The sequence below is a fragment of the Pocillopora damicornis genome, chromosome 1, assembly GCF_964200805.1.
Source record: "Pocillopora damicornis chromosome 1, jaPocDami1.2, whole genome shotgun sequence".
NCBI classification, from domain to species: Eukaryota; Metazoa; Cnidaria; class Anthozoa; order Scleractinia; family Pocilloporidae; genus Pocillopora; species Pocillopora damicornis.
In genome coordinates, this window is record NC_142670.1 from 6,465,953 (window position 1) to 6,486,232 (window position 20,280).

At 36.5% G+C, this 20,280-nt stretch overlaps 2 protein-coding genes and 1 pseudogene across 3 annotated transcripts in view; 1 reads left to right on the forward strand and 2 right to left on the reverse strand.

Moving 5' to 3' along the window:
- Positions 1-20,280, forward strand: part of LOC149051612 (uncharacterized) — a 418,635-nt pseudogene that overhangs the window by 163,630 nt on the left and 234,725 nt on the right. The window lies entirely within an intron of this gene.
- Positions 501-10,787, reverse strand: LOC113683179 (adhesion G protein-coupled receptor D1-like). The gene is made up of 18 exons (XM_089186700.1): positions 9,662-10,787; positions 7,707-7,736; positions 6,826-7,193; positions 6,003-6,192; positions 5,312-5,416; positions 4,871-4,958; positions 4,506-4,584; positions 3,949-3,995; positions 3,568-3,697; positions 3,311-3,405; positions 3,008-3,110; positions 2,760-2,910; positions 2,543-2,627; positions 2,203-2,269; positions 1,593-1,675; positions 1,332-1,452; positions 997-1,038; positions 501-820 (listed from the first exon to the last, which is right to left on the reverse strand). The coding sequence occupies exons 1-18, from the start codon at positions 9,735-9,737 to the stop codon at positions 647-649; spliced, it is 2,034 nt and encodes a 677-aa protein (XP_089042826.1). The 5' UTR covers positions 9,738-10,787; the 3' UTR covers positions 501-646.
- On the reverse strand, positions 10,880-20,231 carry LOC149051633 (adhesion G protein-coupled receptor D1-like). The gene is made up of 18 exons (XM_089186634.1): positions 19,931-20,231; positions 18,202-18,552; positions 17,887-17,921; positions 16,837-17,029; positions 16,424-16,531; positions 16,200-16,287; positions 15,924-16,014; positions 15,684-15,733; positions 15,121-15,259; positions 14,845-14,939; positions 14,304-14,406; positions 13,850-14,000; positions 13,484-13,565; positions 13,020-13,086; positions 12,853-12,935; positions 12,463-12,583; positions 12,211-12,252; positions 10,880-11,618 (listed from the first exon to the last, which is right to left on the reverse strand). The coding sequence occupies exons 1-18, from the start codon at positions 20,010-20,012 to the stop codon at positions 11,421-11,423; spliced, it is 2,079 nt and encodes a 692-aa protein (XP_089042760.1). The 5' UTR covers positions 20,013-20,231; the 3' UTR covers positions 10,880-11,420.

Genomic DNA, 20,280 nt, shown 5'->3' on the forward strand with positions numbered 1-20,280 from the left:
TTGAACACTTAAGCCATTATAGTCGTTGCTCAATTAGAACTAATTATTTAGACCTAATTTCCGCACTGGGGCGGAGTGATTTGCATTTCTCAAGCCGTTTGTCATTTTTTTTGTGAATATTTAATTATCTTAGCGCAACGCGGCAAAAATAGATCAGGTGACTAATTATTTAAAAACCTAGAAGTTCGTTACGCAACTTACATTTCAAAAGTGTCACCACAGATCGCACTTCGAAGCTTACTAGCCGCATATGGAACACAAATTGTAAGTACAATATTTTTCCCGTCGCTTCAACCGAAATCGACATGTGTAATAACCTTCTTTGTCATATTAATTTAATTTTTCAGTTGACTATATTACTACAAGTGCAAATAAATTCCATGTACGGTCATGTACGCAAAAATCAGTTAGTGGTGAAATCTTCAACGTAAAGTAGCCCTTCAATCACAGGAGCGAATCAATATCCAATGTCCTTTTTTCCACAGGGAGGAAACCGTAAATACCGATTACTAGAGACGTTCTTTTATTACTTTTCGGATCGATACAAATCTGTCAGAGCATTCTGAAGCTGGTTATCCTTACCTAAAATTTTCTTAATTTAAGATATACACAGATTTAAGCTAAGGAACAACACCACGATGACGAATCAGATCTCAGAGATTCCAATGCCACTTTCATGGTTATTAGGAGGCTGGACACTCAATTTCCTTGGCAGTATCACGCTGATTGTTTCATTTACTTGCGAAGCTCGCTTAACACCTGTCACTTCATCTGCAGTTGGGTTGACAGCGTTTATCCTTCTTTTGAAGCGAGATATAATCTGCATGAATAAGTTGATATCAAAACGATCTCAAGAACTGTACAACTCTATGTGCTTCGCATATATACAACCATCGAATTTAATTTCTTATTTCAAAGTGGAAGCCTTGCCAGGTAAAACTCTCAGCAAAAAACTAAAGTTTACAAAGAGACTTAAAATAACATTTGATAACATACCTCTGAATTTCTCACACAGTGAAGGAGGAATATTAAGAGGCCCTGTTAAATCGCAATTTCAGAAGTCCCATTAACGCCTTTAGTAGATTCAAAGTGCTTTCATACGAGTCCCCCCCTAACCCTAAACCTCTCAGTATTAAACGTTACTGGGCAGCAAAAATGTCCCAATCTTTACTGCTATTAATCACAAGTTCTGTACTTTGTCTTTGTATTACACTAAGTTTACCACCTGGTAAACTTGTAAGGAAGGGGTAGTACAACTTGCTGTAGAGTTTGCTTTTACGTTGGTATCGTATGACCACGGATTTCATCCCTAAAAGCTGTATTAATTTTACCTGAGTAGAGTTGAAAATTGTGAAAATGTACACGAACGCTTTATGCAGGGGCGAAAGAAGACCAAATAGCCACGTGATCCCTAGCAAAGGAATCATCACCACGCATGCCCTGACACCAAGCCTATAAAATCAGGAAAAAAAAAGAAAATCAAGATAATTTGCTTTTACCATTGTTGTGAGTTGACATTAGTCGTATAAGGCAGCAAAGTATGAGGCTAATGACTTATATGAATCTACCACTGGCGCCGCTGAAATACTTACCTTATTTGTTCGCTGACTTTGTCTTTTACATGCTGCATTATCGTCATTTCCTTGATAACTCGCACCAGTATCAATGTGTTTAACTGAAAAAAGTGATAAGAATGAAAAAAAAAACAAAAAACAAAATCTAAAAACAATCAAACTTTATAAAGGAAACAGGAGTTTGCACTTGAGCTAAGTGGTCCTATTTGCCTTAGCGGATGGTCGTCAAAATTTTAAGCCTTCCCCTTCCCCAGCACTCCGCAAGACATTTTTCAGGTGTCCTTGACCATTCGATAGTAAATATTTATACAGCTGGGAGGAGATGGCTAAAATCATTGTGAACGCAAAACGTTTCGCCCAACAAAACAACACAATAACCCGGTAGAGACTCGAACCAGGACTTTCAACCTAAAAACCTTGCACAGTAACCGCTGACGGCATCTCCCAACGATAGGGTCACCTCAAGCAAAATGTATCCTTCATATATTTCATGCTTTGTTGAAAACTATTGAACACAGTCAAAGAGGTTAAAAAGAGCGGCGGGGAAAATGCTCACGATGCAAAGAGACCTGAAAGCAAAGCGTGAAAGATGAAAATGAAAAAAAAAAAATTTAGGAATTTAACTTACCAACTCAATCAGCACAACGAATACAACAAATATCCAGATCATACCGTTAGAGGATGACATCCAGCAGCTGAATAAAAATTAATTATGCGAAACTTTGATAATTTATGAATTAATTACTTTTTTGCCCATGCATGTACGCAGTACTTTCCATGTTTGATTACAACTGAAAACAACAAAGAAATAACAAAACAACAAAAAGAAGCCAACCTTTAAACAAAAACAAAAATTTAAAACAATGCAAACAAGCAAACAAAAAAACAACAAAAAAAACAAAAAACAAAAAAAAAAAAACAGGATTCGTGACAGAAATCGCTTGACAAAAAAATCATTTATTTCTTACAATTTCTCACTGACATAGCTTTTAATCCCCGGCCCGGTTCCTGCTGCAATGCCCAGCGATATGGAAACGACGAGAGCGGGTAGACCTGTGGATTCGAAATTCGAAGGGACAACAGAGTCAACTGATGATGATGATGTCTAAGATGCTGATGGCAATCTTCATATTTTACTTTTCAAAAGATTATCAAAGAGAGAATGGGTTTTTAATTAATAGTTACGCCATGAAAATCCATGTGAAACCTTCATCTTGTCGTTGATGTTGTAAACTTTTACAACAAACAGGTAGAGATAAACTCCCTCAATCAACATCCAGCAGAAAGCGGCCATTAGGAAATATTGAACAAAAGCTGCTACTGTAACACAGGCAGACTGCATAGGAATGAAAAATTTGAGCTAAGAGTCTGTTGAAAGTCATAAAGATTTACCGAAAGAGATTCTTGTCTTCTTGTTTGATATAATATCTCACCTTGTTCTCAACAGCACCACTTCCGGCTAGGAAGAAAAGTTGACCTGCGCCAAGTGAAGCAACTAGACTCACTCGAATCTGAGTTAAGGGCCCCCTCATGTCTCTAATCAAAAGCAAATGACTGATTTTATTCTACATCAGTTCTATCCTCATTTTATACAAAGCCTGGTTATATTTTTATGATTCGACTCGGCTGCTTAAAGGAATCTTAGCTATGCACATTTAAACTGATATCATTTCTTGTTGAGTCTATATTCTCGGCTTGCTTTGGAATGCTTGCGTGTAACTGTGTCATGTACTTACGTAAGAACAGCATAACTGATGATTGTTAAAGTGATTCCAACCAGAGAAAAAGACAAGCCCACATATGTGAGAATTTCCAGCGCTTTTTCGTCCGTCTTAGAAATGAATACAAAAACAGTGATTCAATACTTGTAACGGAAGAGTGCCACACATCATATACCTGGATTAATGCAAATTTATGAAAAAGCGCCACACCAATGCTATCTATTGTTAGTGCCTTCTGAAATAAATGCATGTATGCATAGCAATATTCTTACCTTAGTTAAACCGTTATCGCTAGTTCCCTGGTCAAACTGCATAAGAACGGCAAAGTGAGTCAAATGATTGCAACTACACTCGGTGTAAGACTCGTTCTTCGATAGCAGGAGACACCCTTGTCCGGACCAGCTAGAATTACATCAGAAAACAGTTAGAAAAGCAGTCAAAAGCAGTCAGTCAATGAACATAAGAAACAAACAATAGCCAGTTTTATAGACATTAACACGCGGAAGCCTGAGAAGGAGAAAAAGAATGAGTAAGAGAAAGAAGGAGTAAGAGGTGAACACACAATGTGATGTACCAGTGCATAAAAGCAAAGTCCTTAAGCAAATTTATTATTTGAAGTGAACGATGTCATCAATTCATTCAAAGCTGTTTACCTGTTTGCCGAAGTATTCCAAAACACGCAACTTCCATCCGGCGCGTCCTGAAACCGTAAAGTACTGTTTGTATTACGTAGTGCAGCGACTTGGTGGCTAATGTGGAGATGGGAGTGCTCTCACTGGCGTTTTTTAAAACCCTTTCCCTACCCCCCCAACACTAATAATGATAATAATAGTAACGATAATAATAATAGTAATAATAATAATAATAAAAAGAATAGCGATGATGATGATGATAACATTGATAATAATGATAGTAATAATAAGAAAAAAAGACAAATCTAATCAAATCAAAACAAAACAAAAAGAAAAAAGGAAAAAAAAAACGGAATAACAAAAGTAAAGCAAAACCAAACAAACGAAATCAACAACATACACGATAACAAGCAACAAACAACAGCAACAAAATATGTAGCGAGACAAAAATGGATCAAAGGGATGCAAAAGGAAGTATAAATTTTGGCTTGAATTTTCCAGAAATATCAGCGCTGTGTACATTTCTTTATAGTGTTACGAATGCAGATGGAGCTCTCTCTTGATTAATTGTATCTTACCGCTAGGTTTTTAAATTTCAGTGTAACATTCTTTCTGAAAGTGTTGTTCCTCGGCCATATCGTTGCAGACAAGACATTACTGTTGAATAACCAAAAGACAAATAAACAAGAAAAAAAAGGAAAAAAAAAATGAAAAGAAAACCAATCAAACAAACAAACGGACCGACAAAGGACAAAAAGAGAAGTTAATAAAAAGATAGCAAAAGAGAATCAAGACGAAAGAAACAAAAACAAAGGGGAAATTCAAACTGAGGTCGAAGATGTTTCTTTTTTATCATTAACATTCCCTTCGTAGGTTATCAGCAAACCAAAATAGATTAATTTGAAATATAAGATACCAAATGCAATACTAAGTTTTAGCAAACCTGAATCTATTGAGAGGAGTAGAGTCGGTTTGTTTTTTCAGGAATACTTCATGGAGATCTTTGTAAATGACACAAAGTACCACTGATCCTAAGATGAAAATAATAGAAACAATTGTATTACTTCGAGAGTTTTTTAGAAAAAAGTACAAGTTATCACGGTTTAAAACCTTGCGTGTTTATTGGCATGTTTCATTGGTATGCCCAGCCTTGTTATGAGAGTAAAACATTTCGACCAAAGGAGAAATGAACTGAAATTGAAATAAAAGAAAACCAAAACAACCAGCTTAAGATATCAGCCATTCACCTTCAATGTCTTTAGTATTTGAAACCCAGTCCCCCTTTTAACCAAGAACACAGATAATCGCTAAAAAATAATTTAAATAATACCAGAAAAATATATAATTTTCTATGCTAAAAAAGTGAAAAAGATAGTTCTCAAACCGTTATCGAAGCCTGTAACAGGAAGGCTGACGTAGTTTTCTCCTTTATCATCCTCAAGTTGTACTCCAGTCTCATTTTCGTGGAAAATCTTCGTGACCAAAATATCTAATTGCAAAACAGCGACTTATTTAACGTGAGGGCCAAAATAAACAAGTTATCGTCCTCAAAAGTTTTAGGACTTAAAGACTGAAGAACCATCACTTAGAAGTAGTAAATGCAAGTAGTTTGCAGGGATCATCAGTCGAAGGAGCGTTCTCCATTAAATTGTCAGATAAAGTGCTGGTGATCATTTTTAAATCCATAAACATATCACTGGAATGAATTCGAATGGTTTCTTATTTTTATATTCTTAATTTATTTATTCATTTTTCCCCTGTTTATGACTTCATATGTATGACGATATTGAAGAACATATATAAAATAGAACGAATTCTTGGAATCAGAGACAACTGATGAGCCATAGGAATTCGCTGTTATAAACTGCCTTAAAAGAGGTCCAACACGTTTCAGGTGTCGCGAAAATGATTCGATGGAGGGTTGCTACAGACAAAGCTTATACCAAAAACGTCGAATAAGTAGTAGCGTTAGCAAACGTTTCTAAAATCTGCCACGAATGATGCATGTATTCATCCTAAACTCTGAATTAGAAATCAAGAGCTGACTTCCAAATCAGCTTTTAAGATCCACTTACCTGCATGTTCACTACTGATTTTCATCTTAGGTAGGGTTTGATTTAGGTGATTTTGAGCATAATTCCCAATGAACTCCTCCAAATTAGTGACAGTGAGGAAAGTGCGCTCCATCTTTTCTTGATTTACTTCATTTCCAGAAGAGCCATTCAATTCCTTTAGGATGGTTTCAACAAGTTTCTTGTTTGAAAACTGAGAAGGCGAAAAAAAGTCTCAATAAGGTAACATTGGTTGGTTTAGATATATCCCTCCAAATTAGTGACAGTGAGGAAAGTGCGCTCCATCTTTTCTTGATTTATATCATTTCCAGAAGAGCCAATCAATTCCTTTAGGATGGTGTCAACAAGTTTCTTGTTTGAAAACTGAGAAGGCGAAAAAAGTCTCAATAAGGTAATATTGGTTGGTTTAGATATATCCTTCAGTAGCCTAACTGTTAAAGGAATTGATAAACTCTGGGCGACACAGTCTGTGGAAAAGCTTTCTTTAACCAAGGCACCAGCAATAGTTTTAATTTCCTGACGTCGAAGTCTTTTATTTACACGTTATTGCCGTGGTTTCTAAGCAAAGTATTACGAACATAATGCATTAAGAATGGAATAACCGATTAAAAGATTATGAATAGGAAATACGAATAACTGGAAAACGTACTCGCCACGGCATTTATTTCTACTAGAGCTCACTCCTCTTATTTGCTTGAAAGTCGAACTTGTATTGATGCCTGCGCCGACTGGGGCTAAGAGTGGGATTGGTTTCTACACTCTCTAAAGGGTGAAATTAAAGTAACAACAACAACAACAATGTTACAAGAAAATCAAATACACGTACTTCGCTTGATGGTGTTATCTTAATGGCAGGAAAATTCAGTTTCCAGCACTGTTTCACTTTGATTCTGCCCAAATACGACGAGTCTGTTGTATTTGTCAATATAATAGAAATCCGTTTGCGAGGTTTTCCATTTTTCCTGCACCTCCACATTCTAACACAGTCTTCTTTCCAAAAAGGCAACTGACTGAAACAGGAAGTCAACTGCTCACACCAAGAGCGACAACAGGTTTTGTCAATGGATGTAGGTGTTTTATTGCCACATTTCATCCTATGCCATTGCTGAGACATTTTTCTAACATACTGCTGACAGACTGAACGGTTCAGCTCTGAGGGTCCGAGTGTATCATTAGGGCGGGAGCAATGCCCATCTGTGTTAGATACGAAAACATTAAATGGAGACATTTTTAAATGTCAATGCTGTTCCTCGTTCGTTCACATACTTTTTATATTTTTGTTAAATTAGTATTTTTCCGTGAGTAAATTTACTTGATTGAACTTTCTTTTCACTTGATTTTTTTTTCCTTTTACTACTCGAATTCCACCCCAGCTAGAGATAACTAGGGTTTTCAGAACCCTCAGCTTTTTCTGAATTTTCTCTGAATTGTGTAAGATGGGCCTGCTTTGAGTTTGATGCCACTTTTTAAAGTTTATTGACCGAAACCTCCCTTTGTTTACTTGTCCCCCCTATTTTGTAGGAATAATTACCAGCAATGACAAATCAGTGATCTTTCGGACTAGGTCACATTTTATGATTTATCTGGCAAGATATAATATAGTGTATAACCTCTGACGACAGAGGATAATAAGTTGAACAATGTTGAACCTTAATGATAATTTTCTAATTTTCTTTTTCTTTTTTTTTTAAGCAAAACAATACATACCTCGTGCTGAAGTTGGCACAGTCGTAGCACCTGAAATAAAGACAAAGCCAAAAGAAATGATTGAGGGGTGGAGACGGGAGGGGGTCAGGGGAATCAATAGAAAAACAAGTACTTAGATAGTAAGATACCAGAAGGAGACGTAAGACTACCTAGTCAACCATATAGGGGCAACTGCTGATAAAATCGTTCGCATTTCACTCAACGCCTTGCAAGTGTCGTGCTTTACCAGTCGTAGAGGGAGGATTTGTAGAGGGAGGAGCGTTACGCACCTTAAAAACAAATCTGATACCCTTCACTTGTGGTGGAAACGTACAGAGTTTCAAAATATGCTTAAAGAAGGGAATGGAAGATATTTGTCGCCAATGTGGAGAAAATGACACATTAAAAACCAACGCACTTAATCACATTGGAAAGGAAAGTCGTTAAAACATATCCTGGTCGGAGCTACCCTGAGGGCAGAAGTTTAAAATGGCTTGCAAATGGCAGTAGTAATACTTTTTTGACTCGTCATTTGCTTCTTGTGTCCCGCACCTCGCGCGGAGTTTGTCGACGCTTTGATGCAATAAAATCTCTACAAATTGGCTCTTATTTGAACCTTTTAGCCAAGTCTTCCCGCCATTCCACAGGTAGAATGTGGTCTTTGAAGTAAAATCCATTTCGTTCTCTCTGTGGCTTTAAGCCTTTCAAGTGAAGGAACGCGAGAAGCCATCGACGGTTCCAGATACAAGAAGTTTCCTCGAGGAAATTGCGAGAAACTAAAATATGTGTCTAGAATAAACAACTCATAATTTCAGAAGACTGCCACAACCATCTAAGACCTTAATATATCTAAATCGCTCTGATGCGGTTGGATGATAGACCACAATTAAAATTTCACGAGTTTAGATAGCATAGAAAATAGCAGAATAAGCGCGCAATGTTTGTGGTCGAAGGATCCTTTAAAACGAACATGAAGTGAGAGATTAACTAGTAAAAGGAATTGTGCCGAGTTTGAATCCTCATGTCAAAATAAAAAAAATTGGAAATATTTAAATTTTTTAATTATTATTATTATTATTTATTTTTTGTATATTAAACAAAGCATTTATAGCAAGGGACGCAAGGTGGAATTTTTAGAGATTGCCTCTAACTAGATAACTAAAAGAAAATTTAACGGTATCGTAAGCTTTACCCAGTGAAGCATGAGACCCTGAAGAGGCCTTGATGACTTATAGGGCCCTGTGATGCCTATTTTTCCGTCAGAATTCAGTGTTCCTGTTATGTAAACTATACCGGGACATCGGTAAAGTTTTTCTTGAGAGTCGAATTGCCCAGAAAAAAAAAAAAAACAAAACAAACAAAAAAAACCTAGCACAATTCTCGTAACTTATTACTATAATGACTCATATATTTGAAACATTTCAGATCGATTTCTGTTTTCTGGTCTAATTATTGCTTGAAAGGCTTCCGTCGTAAGAGAGTGCTTAAATCAATAGAACGGTCTAGAAAGTACATCTGCTTAAATAGAGAAAGCCGTTCCATTGTCACCTCGCTCTAACGAACGACTACGTTTACTGCAAGAAAGGAAATGAATATAAGACGGTCGTGCTCAATGTCCACGTGGAAAATAAAAATAAGTCAGAGAAAATCAAAAACGTTTGGGAAAGAATTTTAGGAAAGGGGGTATCTCTTGTGTTCCGGTTTCGCCACCTAAATTACATCGTGTTTGTCTTTCGATTTAGCTATAGCTATGATATGACAAAGGGAACAATCTGGAGAAATTAAAAAAAAAAAGCTCTCGGCTTTCAAAATTGTTTTCATCTCCTCCTTTTTCTTTTTTCGTACCAGACTTCACGTCGATCAATTGCATCAAAAAATTTGGGAAACATACTGTGATGGTATATCAGGAAGAAAACATAACAGGAAGCTAGTTAAACTGCTTGACTACAGCGAATTGGTTTCATATAAGTACTTACCAAAAATGATTAAGATTCCATGCAAAAGCATTTCGTCGAAAGGTTTCGTCCAGAAGAGGGGGTTCTTCTTTAACATTCAAGGATCCAAATTATCGATGAGAATATTGAGAGCGGCGAATTTGCCTCGCGAAGAGCACTTATTCAGACTGCTTTACTTAGGGCCCTACACAGCGATGTTAAAACGATTTGGTGAAAATTTCACTTAGTGCAGAGTGAGACTACAAACGATTTGAGTGCGAATCCTTTCCCCTCATGGCCTAATAGGAATTAACTTTTCAGCTCGTAGATTCATAATAACATCTCTACTGTCACATTGTCATAATTACAGACAAAAACAGGTGGATGATTATGATTATGGATAGACTAATATCGCCCCGTACACTAATAATGAAATAGTTTTAAAAAGATATGGTTTTCCATAATATGGCATTTAATTTAGATTCAGTGTTATTTTCAGTTTTCTCATGCAAATCAAACTGGAACTTGTTCTTGTGACTATCGGGTATCCGGCGATAAATCAAACAGAATACAATACAGACGCGGTGAAGAAAAGATACCTAATATTCTAATTCTACCATTCTGTGTTTTGTTTTCAGTTGAAAGCTGTCAGGGTCTTTATGTCAATGACCTGAGGCAGTATGATTGAAATAGTAATTAAAATGCTAAATGCTTGTCACGCAAACACATAATGTTTTTTTGGAAGATTAATTTACTTGCCGTTATCAGCTTATGTTCAGCGGAAGCAAAATGTGTAGTACAGTAGATAATTGGTATTGCTTTATCAGTCTCTCGAGTGGAAAAGTATTGGGTTCTTTGAATGTCTTTCGTCCAAATTTCTTTCGTTTTTGTTTTATTAAAAGGTGATAACAAGAGACAGACAGTCCAAAATGCACGAAAAAAAAAAAAAAGAAGGAAACAAAATGGGTTGGAGCTAAACTGCTTTAGGCAGCCAGGCTACGCCAAGTCCTTAAATGGCCCAGGCATGCGTATGCCACGGGAAGTCTTAACACTCTGTCCTTTATCCTATCCCTGTAGTGCTTTGCAGAGCGAAGGCAGTACAGTAACCCCTAAGGCGATGTTAAGAGACTATATCGACCAAATTACAAAGCCTCAACTTTGCTTGGTTTTTTAAGGGGGGGGGGGGGATGCCAAAAGTGTTTTTTTTTTCTTTTTTCTTTTTACACAGATCTACGCTGTAAAGAGACATGCTAAGATTAATATGGTCTCAATCTCCACTGAGAGCTTTAATTACAAGCTTTAAATGTTGGCCGTTTCCATCTTTTTAAAAGCAGATGCAAATGTCATACCATGGATTCATCAATTAAATTAACTTTCTAAGAACATGAAATGCTTTACGTTTGGTAATCATGAGTTAGCAGAAATTAATTCAAAATGCATATGCATCTACAAATAGCAGATCAAAACCTCAACGTTCAATAGTTTCTTGTATAGAAACCGGGCTCTGGTCTCAAATCACAGACAATGCACTAACAAACCAACTTAAGGTTTAGTATTAGCAGCTGAAAAAACTTGAAACAAATTAGGACTCTCGTCACTAGAGAGAGCGACTTACTTACTTCCCTGACTATCGTTTTGTTTTGTTTTGGTTTTTTTTTTTTTTTTCGTGGCCTTTATGTCAGAGTTCTATTCTGATATTATATTAAATAATTAGCTGACGGATTCCTTACTTACAATACCTTGCTTGTATATACCGCACTACGAAGTTATAGTTGTTATGTACAATGTAACATATCGGCAACTACATAGAGGTTTTGTTCGAGACTCTTTTAGTTTTTTCGCCGTCACTCAGTGGGTGAACCTTTATTTTTCTCGGCGCAGCAATGGCTGTGGAATCCTCATTTACTTCTGAGGGCATTACGGATGTTCGTTTAGTGCTAGTTCCAACATCCATTGCTGGAAAGATGGCCTGAATCCTTCTTCTCAAACGAGCTCTTACCTGTAAATTGCAAGTTAAATTAGCCAAATTTTTGCATTCAAGGAGTTTGTAAGTCGTACTCTTTTTTCCTTGACTTTATGATGTACAGGCTTTCAACAACAGCCAATTCTCACAAGTCACAACTAAATTAGACGTCATTCAGCCACCTGGAGTTAATCTGCACGTGTATCGACATAAAATGTAAAAAATGTCGTATAATTTCTTTTTATTTTCTATCTCTAGGAAATATAATCAACATTAAATTTATATTCTGACTCTTGATCTGGAATCCATGTCCTTTCTTCTTTCTTCCCCCACCCTCATCCTCAGCCACGAAAATTTGTTTAACAGCGGAGCTCCTGCGCACTTGTGGAGCTCCATACCCTAGAGAACATGTGAGTACAATGATAATTTTGGTCCTATAGTTCTTCCGTTTGTCCTGTTGCTTTTGCTTTCCAGTTAGTCTGTTTTTATGCACGAGCCCTTTGAACTAGGGCTTAATTTCTTTGAAATGACATTTAAATTAAATAGAACTTCCTAGTCTCCACTGTAATTTCAAAAACCGATGTAAGGCCGGACCTTGTGATGCAATTTTAAGCGATAAATCACTGACCTCGCTGTTCCTCACGCAGTGAAGAAGAAAGATCACGAAACCCTGTTGAATTAATGGGATGTGAGAAGTTTTTTTTTTTAAATCATGACGATGATGATTTGATTATGATTTTCACGAGATTTACACAGTTTTTAAACCATTGAGTTGGCAAAGTAATGAGTTCAACATAACACCATCCCAAGGTTCCCGGGACTGTGCATCTGACAGAATATAACGTCTTTTGATCTCCACAGACATTTATCTACATCTCACCTGTGAAGAGTTGAGAATCGTGAAGATGTAGGCGAAAGCTTTGTGTAAGGGTGCCAATAACCCAAATAACCACGAGATTCCCAGCAGAGGAATCATAACTATGCATGCCTTCACACCAAGTCTGGATAAAACAAAACAAATAAAAAACAACAACAATAACAAAAAAAGAGCAAAATAAGGGACTTTTGATGATGTGATTTGTGATGAAAAAGCTCTATTAGGTAGAAATTCTATCAAGATGGTTTCTCATTGTTCCTTTTCGGACTTCGGACTCTTACTCGGTAGATTTTTGAAAAGGTTGGATCCCAGATTGTTGTTTTCTAGAGAAGGAGCTGATTCCAAGACCCAACATTCCGGAAGCCGGATTTCCTTCTATGGAGAAGACCATACCTTATTTGTTCGCTACGTTTGTCCTTCTCTTGTTGCATAGTCACCATCTCCTTGATAACCCGCCCGAGGATCAGAATGTTAAACTTAAAGAAGAAAATAGACCCATGTGAACCCCTTGAAAGTTTTTCTTAGTTTCGATAATGATTATCCTGGTTATTTTCACTTACAAATTCAATCAGCACGACAAATACTATAAATATCCAGATCAGACCATTGGCAAAAGACATCCAGCAGCTTTAATGAAAACACAAAACAAAACAAAAACAGGTTAAGCTATAAATAGATGATGTGATTGTAAATGATTACTTGAAATACCAATATGGACTTTCCACACATTGAATGCCTTTTCTACAGAATATAGACTGATGGAATCCATAATTACAACCTAAACAATCCGATTCAAAACCGATCTTAAGGCTCAGAACTTTTGTCTTCCATCTTAAAACACAATAACAATAAGCCGGTACATAAAAAAAAAAAAAACGAAAAAGGATCATTTTTTTTTAATTATACGTGCATTTTTTTCAGCTGTAACAAGTTCGTTGTTCGTTTTCTAAAATACTTGTGTTACATCAGTTCCTGGAAACTTGAGTGTGATGACATTAGATCAGTACAATGAAACTCTCCTAACTATTTATTAGCCAAAAAACTTCCGATCCCATCTTTTCCAGCTGCAATACTCAGTGATATGGCAACGACGAGCGCGGGAAGGCCTACAGAATTGAAACAAAAATCAGATTTGAAACTTATTCTCACCTGTCAAGGGCATAATTTACCTTTCCACATTAGATATTTACCTTTTGAACCCCCTAGTCAGAGCTATATAGGAATGTACTGCGCAATATAAGTGATAGAGTATGTTCCTTGCAGCGTATTCTTGAATTCGAAGGAACTGTTTCTAAAATTAGTTGGACTTCTGGGACATAGGTTACTAGATCAACATAAAAGTATGGTAATAAAAGTGTTTAAATATTTTAATAGCCATAGAGTACCTTACCCCATGAAATTCCATGGCACATTCTTAACTTGTTGCCAACGTTGTAGACCTTTACAATAAACAGGTAGAGGTAGATTCCCTCGACCAGCATCCAGCAGAAGGCGGCCATCAAAAAGTACTGCATAAGGGCCGCCACTGTAACGCAACTTCCCTGGAGAAAATAGAAAACGAAAACGGATTTTTGCAATCTGCCTGAATGATATATACAATGACACATGATTGATTTGCTTCGTAAATATTGATAATGCTGTCGTCCTGACTCTTTTTGGAGACTGACCGATCGAAAAGAAAGATTTAGAGGAAGCACAGCTCATAATAAACCCCGTTTTTAACTGAAGTACAAGAAAACTAATTTTCGACAAAAGTAAAAATGTAAAAAAAAGAAAAAAAACCGAAATATTTAAAACTGCCCAGTTTTGGACTGTAAAAACTTCAATTTCCACGGAATTCTTGCCTTGTTCCCAGTCGCTCTAATCCCGGCAAGAAACATGATTTGTCCTGCTCCAAGAGAAGCGACGAGACTCACTCGAATCTGGGATAAAGGTCGTCTCATGTCTCTGGCACGCAAAGAAAAACGAGAAAAAAAAATAGACCAGAGAAGAAAAGAAAAAAAACATTAAAAAGAAATAAAAGAGACATTCGTTATTTACGATGTAGGTGATTGTTTTTTCCCTTTATTTTATAAATATAACTCTTTCTTTCTTTTTAAGAAGCTAGGGCTAGGATATTGTTAGTGATACGGGTTCCCCCCCCCCCTTTTTTTTTTTCGTATCATTATTTTTTTTTTCGAGGAATACAGTAGATGGCTCCAGGTCTTCTCGTCATCATGAAACTCAAAGAAATGAGGAAACAAGGAGCAAAGGACGGTTAGTACGGTCTGAGTATCACTCGTGTCTGTCCTTTGACAGAACCCAGCATACTTGGAAACATTTTTGCGATCAATTGTCCACTTTTTTGACTAACACAAATTTCTAATTTCTAACTACTTAACTCACGTGAGAGTAACATAGCTGATTATCGTCAATGAGATCCCAATTACAGAGAGGGTCAGCCCGATGTATGTGAGAATTTCCAAGTTCTTTTCATCATTCTTTATGGGTGAAAATATAAATGAAAACAATACTTTAAAAGACTTACAAATCTTAATACATCGACTTAACCAAGTTTTATTCTACCTTAAGAACTAAAATGTTAAATCAATAGGTATCTGTTTGAATGTACCAGCAAATACTATCGTACAGGGGAGTTGCAGGCGTTGTGGTGACACTTACCGCCGATATATCGGCAGTCTCTGTTCCAGAAGATGTGTCCAGAAGAACAGCAAAATGAGTCAAATGATTGCAGGTGCACTCTGTTTGGTATGCATCAGTAGATTTGACATAGCACCCTTCTCCTGACCAGCCAATGGAACTGAAACGTAAGATAGATAATTTATCGATCTAATGAGATTTTAGTGCACAAGACATGCGAACGGAACCCCATATCTTTTAATGAATGTAACTTATCAAAGTGTGAAAATCCGTTTGTTAGACGATGATTCCTGTGAGAACTTGCATGTATTCACTAGTTCTCAAAATTTTGCCCTTCACGCATGGAGAGCTTTACGTGAAAAAAATTTGAACAAATGGCAACACAATTTAGCTAAATGGATAATTTTCGCGACTTGACTTAATTTAGATATAAGTGTCCGCATCAACCTGAGACGACGCCGGTAAGCATGAATCGTACATTATTCCCACTTAATTAGCCCAACGCTAGCCTCATGATTAGAGTTGAGTAGAAAAAAAGAAAAAAAAAAAGAAAAAAAAAAGAGGGACATTCGAATGATATTTACCTATCATCCAACATGTTCCAGAACATACACTTTTTGTTGTTATTTGAATTCTAAAATAATGAAACAATAATAAATTAAACAATGAAACACAATTTGCACCATAAATCGAAATCTAGCGAAATTAGAATTCGTAAACAATACATCCATACTGAAAATAGGCGAATTTCATTTCAGATTGCTCAACCAGAAATGACAGGGTATAACAAAATCGGCAGGAAAGAACAGCGTAAGTCTCGTTACCTTAATGTTTTTGAACGTCAAAGTTATATTTTCCTGAAGTTTCTTGGGTGGAGGAGTTATTGTGGCAGCCATAATAATGGAGGTGACTTCCCTATTTCAGAGCGATGAAAGTAAGAATCACTAAACTTCAAATGCACCGTTTCAAGTATACAGAAGAGAAATAGATATAAATTGTCTAACGTAAAAAACTCTTCAGTTTCTAGTCTGAAGAAAATTTATCAGTCTTTGTGCATACAAAGATGGAAAATAAACGTATAGTTATAATTGCCGGGTGACCTGGAATTGTTCAGAGTACTGTTCTCTGTCTGGTTAGTGATGAATAATTGATGGAGGTCTTTGTATATCATTCCAAGTACTACTGAACCTGAGAAAACGATAAAGATGAAATGATTTCGTGAATTTCGCTATATCTACTAACAAAATTAAAATGAAAACATAGCTAAATACATCTACAAGTAAATAATATTGGAACACGAAATATTTAAATAAAGTTTTTTAACCATTGTCCAAGTTTCCCGATGGAATGCTCAGGAAATTTTCCCCGTTAGGTTCTTCCAGACGAAAGTGGTGGCTTTCATTTTGGTAGAAAGTTTTCCTGACCAGAACATCTAACGGAAAGGTGTAAAAATGATATCAATAATAACAATTAGTAATATCAACAATAAAAATGATCAGTTTGACTTGATAGGGGAAAAAGGTTACCTAAGCCTTTTAAGAGAAAACAAAATTATCAGGTTTTAATCGAAACAGATAGAACAGTAAGAACTAGTTTATTCATGCTTAGTATAATTATGTTGTCCTTAAATGTTATTGCGAGGCTATTTCATGTAATGGACATCTCTTCATGGCCTGCCCTTGAATCGGAACGACAGTGACGTTCAACATACTTATTATATTAAAAAAAATGCCTTACCTGCATAAATGCTGCTCATATTAAATTCGCTTGTTGTGTGATTGAATTTGAGTTGTGCAGTTTCCAGCAAGGATGTTTCCAACGTGGTCAATTCAAAAAACATTTCCTCTATCTTTTCCTTCTTATCTTCACTTTTGTTGCGTATCTCATCGGAATAATACTCAGTGACGGACTTCAAAGAGCTGAGCAAGTACTAAAAAAACAGTAAAATGGTTTAATTTTAAAAAGGGCAACGGACTTCAAAGAGCTGAGCAAATCCTCAAAAAACGGTAAAATGGTTTAATTTTAAAAAGGGAATTATAAACCTTATCACACAAAAGTTCGCATCTAGTTTAAGTTTCGTGTTGAAAAACAAAACAAACGGAATTGTGAGAAATATAGCCAAACTGGCATAACTGTTAAAATTCATACAAATCAAGCCGGTGCCAGAGCGAAAGCGATCATGCTGAGGTCCATCGCGGCTAGATCGTCAAGGCAGTCTCCGGTCATCGCAGTGAAGCAAGCATCAGAAATTACATCAGCCGCCTAAATTATTCCAGGTTGTGATCTATTGCAGAACTTTGATATTTTATGAATTTTGATGGTTTGACATTTATGACACCTTGTCCAACCAATCAGACTGTTTGAACCTTTCTGACAAGGATTCTGATTGGCTTATTGTAGCAAGTATATTGGAGGGAGGAAGGGGGGGGGAGAGGGGGATAGGAGATCACTTCTCGTGCCTTACTGCTTCCTGCATGCGTTACAACAGAAAAGAGCAAACTCATGGCTTCTCTATTTGTAAATAGATCCCATGATGTTTTTTTATCATCCATCATATCTATTACGGTCTGCGTGTGCGTTAATATCAACATTCGCATTGCCTCTGTGTTATAAACACAGCAACGTCCTTTTCATGTCAATTGTGGGGATGCAGACAGTTCTGCATAAAGGAGTTTCACGATGAAAAGTGACGTAATCTGTGCAGGCATATCAAGAAGCGAGAACTAAATTCTTACCCGAAAAATTAAAAGCGATATACATGTTTTTTCAAAAACATAAATAGAGTACCTCTTTGCGTAAGTTTTCACCTTCTTGCAGATCACCTATGTAGAAAGGACGTATATGTAGCACTCATCATAATCCCGAAAAATGGTTTAGTAATTTGAATAAACAAGGGGGGAATAAAAAAATAATAATAAATTAATTAAAAGGTAAACTGATGATTAAGGAAAACACGAGATTGATAGATGACTGACTGGGATCGAAAAAGCGAAGGAGCGATCGAGAGATCGGACGGCCGGATGGATTTATCAATAAACAAATTAATGAAATTCTTAATGAGGAATGATCTCATGTTTAAAACAAAAGGAACCTTATACATACCATTTTCTTGCGATGCGCTATCAGATAACTTGTAAACTTGATAACGACCCTTCCATCCACAAAATTTCACGCCAATGTTATATGATGACTGGTTTCCTCTGGCATTCACCTTGATCTTTGTCCGGCGATGTCCCCTATACAGTTTTTTAAACTTTTGTGCGCATTTTTTCCGCCACTCAAAGGATTGCTGGAGACAATCACCGAAGGTTTCGCACCACTCAGTACAATTCCCTCTGCGGCATTTGATTTTTAACGGAGGCTCCTTAGTTATGTCATCAACCCGCGGACAGTTGTCTTTTATCCTCGGAAGTTTCATTTCTGCGTGTTTTCTGGAGCACTGGTTACTATGACCTGAAAAACAAACATGGATTAAATTTGAGAGAAAATACCTGACTGTACCTAACTCTCAATGACGACTTAAACATTTCTTTTTCAGCTTAAATTTCCTGTTAGATTATTACTAGAGAGCAGAACATTCGTTGGTGACTGTCACAATTTCCATTATTCATTTCAGTTACTTGCTCGATAAAGACGATGCGATAGTCACTAAAAAGAGCACAGAAATACATATCCATGCGATAGCCTGTTTCAAGTATCGTTGGGCATACCCTTTGGTATCCTTGGGTTCAGTGCGTAAATTTCAACGGAAATTATACAAAGTTGTTTGCAAGCTAGTCTGATGCAAACCGGAGAAAAAAACAAAAACAAAAAAAAAATGGTAATGATGAGTGGAGTCCAATTCGTTCTGTAATCATACAACTGATTAAGAAGATCGGACGACCACGAAGCGGGAGTCCGATTTGTTAATTACGAGTATGATTGCAGACAGAATTGGACGACACAAAGTCCTGTTACCAATTAATCAAAACTATAAAAAATTGTTCGAGAAAGAAACTAGACATCGGATATACGTTTTTATATTAGAAAAAAAAAACAACAAAAGAAAAAAAAACATTAGTTAACTCGGGGAAATGCGAGACAATAGCGCGCGGATATGACGCGTTCTGTCCACTTACACAGGCATGACGCGTAAACCGTCCTATTACACCGTCCAATTACAAGCATGACGCGTACACTGTCCTATTAGTGCTCAAATCGGGCTCATGATAACCAATCACGTTCGAGAATTTTGTTATAGTTTTGATTAAATTGTAAATAGACCTTAATAGCTTCTAGACCAAGGAAATTCACTCTTTTGCTTTTGAAAATTATGACTAAATATGGAAGTGAACAAGATAAAATTGAAAGTAAGAGTACTTTGGAGAATTACCACATGACCTACCTTGGGAAAATTTAATTTAGGAGGTCTCCTATTCCAAGTTTGTTTTATATATATATATATAAATAGAGCCTCGTGTTACATGGAGAGCGTCAGGAAGTCTCCCGTTGTCGAACATTGTTAGCTTAGGATATCAATTTTACCACAAATGACGTCTCAGTGCTTGGCGAATTGGAATTTGTTTGTTTCAATTGCATTTGTGTGGGTTCCGTTCCGAACTGGACAAAACGGGAATTATTTTCGGATTCCTAAGGAAGAGTTCTTTCACTAGAATTAAAATTTTCTATACCGTACTTTTCCTTTAAAGAGCGTCTAATAGAGCTTTAAAGGGCTCCGTCGAAAAACAAGCGAAATTGAAAGTACAACATAGAACCAATAGCCCACTTAACATATCGACTTTTTTAAAAGTTTACATATATAAAGGTTACCATTTTACTTTTTCGTACTCACCAACCATTAGTGCAAGAAAAACCGTTATCCGGATCATTTTGACTAGAGTTCCCTTTCTAACTTTCAGATATGAATTCGGCATTGTTGAGATCACCGTCTCGTGAAATAGTGATGAAGGTATTAATTTTTTTTTTCAATGGCTATTGGTAGACGTTAGACACAGAGATACCTTCGACCTTGAGCGAACAAGGAATAGAGCAGAGACCAAACTAGGTGTGAGTTTCCAACACATTATTCCTTAGGTTTGTTGGCTCTAAATTGACTAGCTGGGTCCGTATTTACTTTATAAATTGAGACAATAGCAAGACATGACAAGAATAATTATTTCTCATACCCAAAAGTGTCATGGA

Excerpts from the sequence above, each read along its gene's own strand:
- LOC113683179 (XM_089186700.1), bottom strand. The coding sequence starts at position 9,737 with ATGTTAAAGAAGAACCCCCTCTTCTGGACGAAACCTTTCGACGAAATG. Across the intron at positions 3,406-3,567 it reads GCGATAACGGTTTAACTAAG|ACGGACGAAAAAGCGCTGGA; the intron begins GTAAGAATATTG and ends TTCATTTCTAAG. Across the intron at positions 1,676-2,202 it reads TCGTTGTGCTGATTGAGTTG|TTAAACACATTGATACTGGT; the intron begins GTAAGTTAAATT and ends CACTTTTTTCAG.
- LOC149051633 (XM_089186634.1), bottom strand. The coding sequence starts at position 20,012 with ATGCCGAATTCATATCTGAAAGTTAGAAAGGGAACTCTAGTCAAAATG. Across the intron at positions 16,532-16,836 it reads TATGAGCAGCATTTATGCAG|ATGTTCTGGTCAGGAAAACT; the intron begins GTAAGGCATTTT and ends CCTTTCCGTTAG. Across the intron at positions 12,936-13,019 it reads TTGTCGTGCTGATTGAATTT|TTTAACATTCTGATCCTCGG; the intron begins GTAAGTGAAAAT and ends TTCTTCTTTAAG.